At 33.6% G+C, this 10,250-nt stretch overlaps 1 protein-coding gene across 6 annotated transcripts in view; it reads right to left on the minus strand.

Annotated features, from left to right (window-relative positions):
* The window catches only part of arb2a (ARB2 cotranscriptional regulator A), a 321,565-nt gene that overhangs the window by 262,209 nt on the left and 49,106 nt on the right, over positions 1-10,250 (minus strand). For all 6 annotated transcript variants that reach the window (NM_200418.2, NM_001431106.1, XM_073950011.1 and 3 more), the window contains 1 exon segment: positions 7,959-8,150. In NM_200418.2, coding sequence (NP_956712.2) covers positions 7,959-8,150 — 192 coding nt within the window.

The raw sequence follows: 10,250 nt of genomic DNA on the forward strand, positions 1-10,250 counted from the left end.
AAGTTGAAGCTGGTGATGGTCTGCCTCCACAAATTTATAACACTCATTTCAATGCATAAGCAGATTTTCGACCACGATAAGCTTCGATGTGTTGTGACATCACAAACCTTAAAATTTACATAAACTCTGCCCAGAGTGTGGTCCCCTACTCATCGAGCCTCTGAGAATCACTCATTAGAACTTCATAACTTAATAACCTAAGAGACTCGGCAGATAATTCACTGAATAAAAGTGAATAAATTGTCTCAAAGCAACACAAAATCTTCTCTCGCTTTGCACATTTACTACAGCTGGTTCTGTGTGTGCTATCACAAATGCAATCACATGCTCTGAAGACCCACAGAGACGCGCATTTTGCACCAAAATGCGTCCGGTCATAGCTTCTGAATCTCCTAAAACGTCAGAGATTTTGCTTTTACTTTTGTTGCCGTTATCAGAATAAATTTTTGCTCTACCATTTTGCAGCTGACTGCAAAGACACACAGCCATGAGAGAAACATTAAATAATTTACTATTTAATAAACGACTCAGATAAACTATACTATATACTCAGAAAGAACAAAATGGCATTTGTACGGACAGCAACATTTTTGTACACCATTAGAAATGGTTAATCAACTAATTTGCCTTATTTAAATAATCTACACTTTGTTTTCTTGTAATTCTAATCATTTTTAGCAATAATGTCTATATATGTCTATATATATATATATATATATATATATATATATATATATATATATATATATATATATATATATATATATATATATATATATTTGCTGTTATTTATTTCTCATTTGCTGTATATTTCATTAATTTAATGGTGTTAATATATTACATACTTTATACACATCTAAAATGCTTTGGCGATACTGTACAAAATATCAAGCCAATAAAACAACTTTAGAGAGAGAGAGAATAGATAGAGAGAGAGAGCGAGAGAAAGCGAGAGAGAGAGAAAGAGAGAGAGAGAGAGAGAGAGAGAGAGAGGGAGAGAGAGAGAGAGGGACTTAACGTGTCAGTGGGTGCATATGGCTTCTAAAAGGCATACAAGTAAGAGAAACAGTAATTTTTTTTTTTTTATTTCAACAGCCTTTTAAAAAAAAAAACTAACTTATTGAAAAGAAAATGTATATAACTGTATCATAATAAATAAAACTATAGTTAAAAATCACATTATTTATTTGTTTTTTTTGCATATAGTTGTCCATTTATGTGCTGTTAGTAAAAGGTGCGTTTCAATCCGGCTAAAGAATATGTGGAGAGCACTGATATACAATATATACATTAACATTTTTTAGAGCTGTTAGTGGTGATATGATGTAAGACAGAGACAAAGATGAAACATTTTTCTAGATAACTAGCTTTTATACTTTTTTTTTTTTTAAAGTAGGAGTAATTTTCATGAGTTCTCAGCACTCTGAGAAGTTTGATAATTACATGCCCAGCTTAAGATGCTCCAGCAGGCAATTAACAAATCAGAACACACGGGACAAGTTGACCAATCCGACCCCTCAGCCTATTCCTGAAGGAGGGGTTTCATAGAACCAAGACCACCCTGTACTTTTTGAATGAATGTACTAAAATATATTAAAAATGTGTGTGTGTGTGTGGGGGGGGGGGGGGGTTGGGGGGGGGGGGGAGACAATCTACAGTGCACCCTAAACCACAATCAAGCCTTTAAAAACAGCTGACTGACCACTTATTTTACACTAAGCCAGTGGATCTAAACATATTTTGTAATGTTATCCCCTATTCAGGGTCATATCTCACCCGAAACTTTGGTTAACGCTATACTCAAATTCTGACCCTGCAATACAAGCGAAGTCAAAATCCCCACAGTCTCTCGTTGCTCCAGCTTTTTCTTGCTCTCTTATGCTGAAACTCTCCTGCTTCTGACAGGTCACAAGGTAATGATTCTGCTACCATGATGCAACAGGCAGAGCTGTCGGCTGTCAGGAGTTAAACTCATAAAGGAATAAGCTGTCATTAAGCAAGCTTGCTTTCTTTCTCAAACACACACACACACACACACACACAGTTCTTACACATTCATTTTCACTGCAACCCAGCTGTCAGATTCCGGCCCTGTTTCCCAGCGCTGCCACTGCGGCCTTCTGTGGACGCCCATAGTCTGTCACACACTCTTCGCTGTGGGGATAATGCACAATCTTCTCTTACATACTAGCACGCAGTCAGTAGTTTGTGTGTGACCGGCTAAACTCTGACTTGCGCAGCAGCTGGATCAGCAGATATTGAATTGATCCAATTTCTTCAAGAGTTAAATTAATCATTTTGTATTTATGTGAACACTGTTATGAAATATTTAATTGTGATAAAAGATACAGTTTGACATTTAAATGGAATTTGTGGATGTAATAATTGTAAACGCTTTAAGTTACTTTCGATTAGTGTTGAACAATATTGTTTCAGCATCAATAGCCCAATGAGATCATTTGCATTTATTAAAGAGTGATAACAGTCTATCATTTGCATGTGTTTTTGAGGCCTGTGACTGTACCTGTATGATGATTTTAAAAGCATTTAGGTTAAGAAAATGTTATATTTGTAACTTTAATAATGATTCATTATATTGAATTATTCATAAAGACTGGTGTATTATTGATTACTTGATTATTCAATTATTGTCTAACTGAATACTGTTAGACTCTGAAACCATTTTATACAATGCAGATGCACTGCCCTACAGAATCATCCCGGAATCCCAATCTAAAATGCAAAATTCTTTACAAATAGAGATATTCAAGTCATCTGGGAAAACTATATTCAAAGTAAAATATTTACTGTAGAATAACAAAATATAGCAAGATACATTTTTCCAATATCAGGCTACTCTAATTGAAGTATGTAACGATTCACCTGAATCCCGATTCGATATGATTTGATACTAATCTTACGGTACGATTTAGTCATGAATTTTTAAACAGAATTTTTTGTAACAAATTTAAGGTGAAGATCCCTTTCTTTTTTTCTCAAATATTTATTTGTCAAATAATATATTTTCTGAATTCCAGTATCATGACAACCTTTTTGTAATACTGTGAAATATCAATAAAACTTAAGTGTTTTTTTTTCATGAAAACATATTTAGATTTAAGTACAAAGCTCAAAACAACTGCATTTATGTGAAAATGTAAATGTAATAAAAACTTGTGAACATTATTCTTTTGTCAGGATTATTTGCTGAATAGAGAAATCCAATGTAAATACAGGGCTCCATTTTAACGATCTAGGCGCAAAGTCTAAAGTGCATGGCGAAAAAGCATTAAGGGCATATTCGAATCCACTTTTGCTATTTTAAGAATGGAAAAATACAGTCTTCGCTGCGGCGCACGGTCTAACAGGGTTGTGCTTATTCTCTTAATAGCTTATGGTGTATTTAGAAAAATAACATGTATTAAACCAATCAGAGTCTAATTTACAATCCCCAATAAGAGTCAGTTGCGTTCTGCCATGACGCATTAGCTATATACATGGGGGACTTTGTAAGTGGAAAAACTAAACACTTCATTAGCGAGAAAACAGTTAAACCATCTGCAGCACTAGGATGAAAAATGAGCCTCCTTAATTTGGCCTCTTTACTCCTATATTTTTGTGGATAAAGAAGCGGTGTTGTACGCACTACACTGAAGACATCCACTAGCCTACACACTGAATTTAATTTTGGTTGTTAAGCGCAAAGATTTCTTTCAAAACTATTTCTAAATTCAGTTCTAATTTCTAGCAAACAAATAAATGAACAATAAAAACTCCAAACACACATCCTATTTGTATGCACCATATATTTATGCATACGTCCCCAATACCCAACAGGTGGACAAATCTAATCTTGTTTTAATAAGTCAAATATAAATATGCATATAATTAATAATACTGCTAATAATAATAATAACATTATATAAAAGCAAAATGTCATGAATAAACTGAGTTATATTTATGTGGAAAATAATAATTTTTGTAACATTTTAATCTTTTAATTGTTTCTATTTGTAAAGATATTTGTGTACTGCTGTACATTCTGTGTGTATTAAGCAATGTGTAAGCATTTGAACCTAATAGGTGCATAACTAACGTGCTTTCCACTGGACTTTAGAGCAGTTTTCAATTAAACAGTGGCGCAGTCTATTTCAGTTTCTCAAAACAGCAACACACTAACAATGGGCCTTAACACAACTACTTTTTAGACGGGCACACCGATGAGTAAACAATGTGGCGCAAAACATAAAAAAATTAGGGTTGCACTGGTCTGAAAATAGCAACAAATCGCACCAAACAAGTCTTGCGTCTTAATGCGCCAGGTGTATGATATAGCCTATAGTAATGCATCACTTTAAAAAAAAAAAAAAAGTTCAAATCTTACAAATGACATGTTTTATAGAAAGAGAGATATAGAAAAGTTAGAAGAAATTAGAAAAGTTTTGCCACCTGATGTTGAACTAACTGCTTGATTTTATTTTTCTTCACAATAGAACTGATCTCTCCTTAGTCAGTCTATAAAATCTCCTGCAGTGCTCATCTGACCATTTACAACACAATCTCCCTTCAAGACCTGCTGTATCATCTTTAAAAATGTGCTAATAAAGACAACAACCCACATCAAACATGAGCGCAACTCCAAAAATATCAACCAGCTTTATTTTACACCCTTATTCCTACCCGCCGCTAATCTTTAATAAAGCTCCGCAGGACAGATCAGGGAGCAATGAAACCTGCCTGTATGTGCGCATGTAAGCGATTCCCATCAGAATAGCACAGAATCTCACAGGCTAAAAGAACAGACTGATCTCGGATCAGAGCGAGTGTTTGGCGCATGGCCTCAGGTGGCCTTGTTTATCACAGAGGAAATCACAAACACGAGCCGTCACTTGAAGAATCAGACAGCGCATCCGCAGCCCTTCAGCAATACAGATATTGCAAAGTGACAGCCGCATTCCCTCTGTCACGCTGATACACACACAGCAAACGCTGAAACTCTCTCTCTCTCTCTTCCTGTAAATGCTATTATGATGATGTCACAGCAAAGCCGGGGTCATTATTTAGTATGATAAATGGTCGCCACGGCAGTGTGCATTGTATATCCCCCAAAAACGTACCTCTTCATAAATGCAATAAGCCACCACACAGACTCCTCGTCCCTGTCCGTCTTTTTCCGGCGCTGTGCGAAAAGTGACTTTGCCTGTGGATATCTCTGTGTGTGTGTGCGTGTGTGTGTGTGTGTGTGTGTGTGTGTGAGAGAGAGTGTGTGTTTTATGACATTTAGATGGAAGAGCGAGGGAGATCTCCCTTAAGTCAATTTGAACGCACGGGCCGATGAAATTACACAGGTAGCGGCGGGCGGCGTGACAAACGACTAGCCGCGATGGACGGAAATAACTCCACTCGGGGATACGTTCTCCGACAGAGAAAAGAAATGAAAATCTAAATTACAGTTTACAGTGCAGACGTAACGGCAAAACAGCTCCTTTTGCCAGGTAAATAAATATCTATGGATCGGAGAGTGTAAAGGAGGAGAAAATAAGGATGGATATGGTGGTCGCTCAAGACTATGGGAATGTGAAATTATTTGCGTTGATATGAAACTATCAAGGCCAGTGCTTCAGAAATTTACTCGGCCTGCCTGTATCTTTACAGGGCAAACCGTAACATAAATAAATATAGAAAAGGTGTAATATATTTGCAATCCTGAAAAAAAAACGCATACATACACACAAAAAAGGCTAATATGCAATACATGTCAACACAATCTACAAATATTTCAATATGCAAGTCTATAAATATGCACTGTAAAAAAATGCTGGGGTTCACACAATTCCTTTGTGCAGTCTCAAAACAAATTAATTAAGTTAACTTAATTTTTTTTTTTGTTATTGAACTTGTATGTTCAAGTGGACTGAACATACAATATTTAAGTTCCCAAATGAAACTCATTTTTAATAACCTGGTCGACATTTTATTCATAGGCTATCAATATTATTTGAATTGCATATTACTATTTATAACAGTTGTGTAAGTATATTATTTAATGCAAGCGTGGGAAAAAATATTTATTTTCAAGCAGTGCACATTAAAAGGTTAAACAAGCAGGAAGAAATATTTTTAATGTGTAGAACTAATAATAAAGTCTCTAAAGCATTCATTTGATTGTATTATTTCATTACTCCAGTAGGCAGCGTAACATGTTCCTACCGAAGCAAACATGTTGATTTTGAGCTCAAACATTTTTTCTTCTAATCAACAAACATGTTCTGCTGCTTCCGGTTTTTGTGGTCTTGTATCTTTCAGGGTTCCCACTTTCATGAACAGCAGATTGAAGGACTTTTTAAAGCTCCACTAATTTCAAGTCAAGCACCTTTGTATTTTAAACCCTCTGCATTCATAGCACCAAGAAAGTCCTTACTGCACATTTCACTTACATTTAATATTTACATTTTAATGTCAGATTAACGATGGTTAATTAATGATGTTTTGAATGTGTAATTTTCAAAAATGAAGACCATTTTAAACAGTCATGTTCAAAGAACTTCACTCAAATTAGTTTAATTTAATACTGATAATACATTCAAATGGTTTCTAAAATATTAATAAATTACATTATTTTAGACTATTTCTTTGTGTCTTCTCACTTAATGTTAAATCTTTGAGCCAGGTGTAACAGTGCATTGTGTCATTATTCTTGTTCAATGTTTAAATGTAATATTTTTAACCTTAGATATTGTTCTGTTTTTTGACAGCAGCACAGTACAATTGCTAAAATAACACCACAAACATGTTATTTAAATTTTATTTCAAGCACTTTCAAAGACCTAAGTTTGTTTTAAGTACTTTTCAGGCCTTGAATTCATGTCTGAAATGCAAGTACCTTCAAGAAGCACAAGAACCCTGATTCTTAAATATATTTAACAGATTTTTTTATTATTTTTTTTAAGTATTTACTGTCATTTTTTATTCATTTCATGCACAAATAATTGTACACTTTTCTTTCAAAAAGATATACCAAACTTCTATACTTATATACCATATCTATTAATCTATCTGTTTTATTTAAGGTAATTGATCATTTATATCTTTAGAACTTGAATGGACACCACAATCTGACAGATTAATTAGCTGTAGGCTATAGAACAGTCATCAGAAACATTGTCATACAATGTTATGTCTGGATTTCATATATGTTCTTGCACTTACTAACAAAGATTATATATTTGTAATAATTTTGTTAGTAATTTGCTCCTGAAGAAAAATGTCATAAAAACAATGCTTAGTGGATGTATTACAGCAGTGTTTTTAAACTACTAAACACTTTATTGATACCTGCAGTATACAAAAAAGCACATGTGGTCAGAACACAATTGAGTTGGAGGTAATGAAGTATTACATACCATAATTATGTATGTATGTATCTATGTATGTATGTATGTATCTATGTATGCATGCATGCATGCATGCATGTATGTATGTATGTATGTATGTATGTATGTATGTATGTATGTATGTATGTTTTTATTTACTTATTTATTTATTTATTTATTTATTCATTCATTCATTTATGCATTTATTTATGTGTTTGTTTCATGATCGAATTAATTTACTTCAATGGTTTCTGAATGATCATTTGATACTAAAAACAGAATAATAGCAATAATACTATAAAAAGAAATATTAGGTTTTTACATAATGTATCAGTCAAAGACGAGGTGTTCCATGTTGGTATCTGTTATTATACACACAGAAAGTATATTAAATGCAAATAAAAAAATTCTGAAAAAAAATTGTATCTTAATGCAAATGAAAAAAAGAATTGAGAAAGGTTTTTCTGTGTTGATGCTTGAAAATTTTCATTCACAAACCAAATATAAACTCAACCCAACAAACTTGTTTCCTCTTTAAATATTTTCATAACAACTATGAAAAAAGAAAAGAAAAGGAAAACCCACCTCTTTGGCACGGTTAATGAAGGGTATCTGAGTCCCACTGTTGAGGTCTTCATTAATGATGAGGCGTCGTGCCCACTGGCCTGCCCTCACCACTCCACTGCCCTGGATGAGAACCATGATCTTGTCTGGGTTACTGAGTGCGTCCTCGCTCACATAAATAAAGCTTTTGGGTTCGTCCTCAGTCGCATCAACCTGGAGGAACATAAATATTATAATTAGCACCAAACAGAGATCATGATCGCCAATTACAGCAAGCTAGACCAGATTACAGCCAATTTAACCTATAGTTAGAAAATCTCCCATATATTATTGAATATACTTAGGGCATTTTGAAACTATAAAATCTTCTGAATCCAAATGAGGTGGTCTCGCTTGTAAGTAAAACAAGAAATCTAATGTCCACCATATTTTGCTAAACTTGGAAAACTCTGTGAACATCCATTTTATTCTAAAAAAAAAAAAAAAAAAAAAGTGTCAAAAGATAAAAAGAACAGCTTATACGTGACATTAATATGAATGTAAAAACAAAAACTATTTGAACATATATATTTTTGTGATGATTCATTGGGTAGAAAAAACAACATTCTTTTGAAATAGATGTAAACACGGTCTATAGTGTCTTTTTTAATCATTTGATTCCATAAAATACATATTATTCATATATTTATTTAATTTTATATATTATTATTTAGCATTATGAAATATACACATCGTCTAACAAACACACATTATGTACAAATAGCATACTGTATAAACTAATACAACCCTTGAAATGCATTACGAAAATACACTCGCCGGCCACTTTATTAGGTACACCTTTCTAGTACAAGGTTGGACCCATTTTTGTCTTCAGAACTGCTTTATTCCTTTGTGGCATAGATTCAACAAGGCACTGGAAATATGTGACTGTGGAGGCCATTTGAGAACAAGGAACTCACTGTCAGGTTTAAGAAACCAGTCTGAGATGATTCACACTTCATAATATGGCGTGTTATGCTGCTGGAAGTAGCAATCAAAAGATGAGTATACTGTGGTCATAAAGGGATAGACATGGTCAGCAACAATACTCCAGTTGGCTGTGGCATTGACACAATGCTCAGTTGGTAAAAATGAGCCCAAAGTGTGCCAAGAAAATATTCTCCACCCCATTACACCACCACCACTAGCCTGTACCATTGATACAAGGCAGCTTGGATCCATGCTTTCATGTTGTTAACGAAAGAATTCTGACCCTACGATCCGAATATCGCAACAGAAATGAGACTCATCAGACCAGGCAACATTTATTTGTATCTTCTATTGTAGCCTTTCCTGTTCTTAGCTGAAAGTAGTGGCACCCGGTGTCTTCTGCTGCTGTAGTCCATATTTGTGTATATAGATAAAGTAGATATTAGATATAGTCTGTACCAAAGCTAAAACTGGAACCAATTTAAGAAAATATCTTATGATAAGCAAAAAGCAAAAATTTCATCACACTAGTTAATATAAAAAATATTAAATTATTTTTTTAATCTTAAGCAAAAGCAAAAAAAAAATTAAGCAAACCATTAAAATATACAGTATTCAGTTTTGTACATAATGAGTAGATTTAATTTTGTAGTTTGTATTGTTTTGCAACAACCCATTAGATTTTAAATGTATTATTTATTGTACTATTGAAATATATTATCATTATTAAGTATAATGTCATATTTACTATTTCTAAAGATATCATATGACCACACTTTTATTGTAATGGATATAAACTTTTAATATGTTTTGTTAAAATTCAGTATTATTAATATTAATGAAGTGGGAAAATCAAACAAATCATAATAACTTTTTTAATTTTCGTGTTTTTTTTTTTGTTTTTTTTTGCAACAACTTTATTAATGAAATGTATTATTTTACTATTTCTAAATATGTCAAACACTCTTATTTTAATGGATATAAAGGTTTAATAAAACAGTTTTGTTTAAATGGACCAACTAATATTGTCAATAATACAGAGAAATGGATAAAAACATTCATTTAGAAGATGTTTTTTGTGCTGTTTGTGTGACATCCTCAATCCACCGATGTGTGTCAACAACAACATTTACTCTTATTAAAGTGAGGCAGGACACTCAGGAACAGCGGAGTGACTCAGAGCCTGGAATCAGTTCTAATGAACGGCGTTGAATGCCGAGCTACACTGCCAGCTGCTGAGAAAAGTCAACCGTTGTCTGCCTGCGTCTGATGTCTTCATTACACTGCAACAAATCCGTCTCGACTTTTACATGCTGTATTCTTCCAGAGCGGTTATGAGGCAAA

This window comes from Danio rerio, chromosome 5 (assembly GCF_049306965.1).
Source record: "Danio rerio strain Tuebingen ecotype United States chromosome 5, GRCz12tu, whole genome shotgun sequence".
Taxonomy (NCBI): domain Eukaryota; kingdom Metazoa; phylum Chordata; class Actinopteri; order Cypriniformes; family Danionidae; genus Danio; species Danio rerio.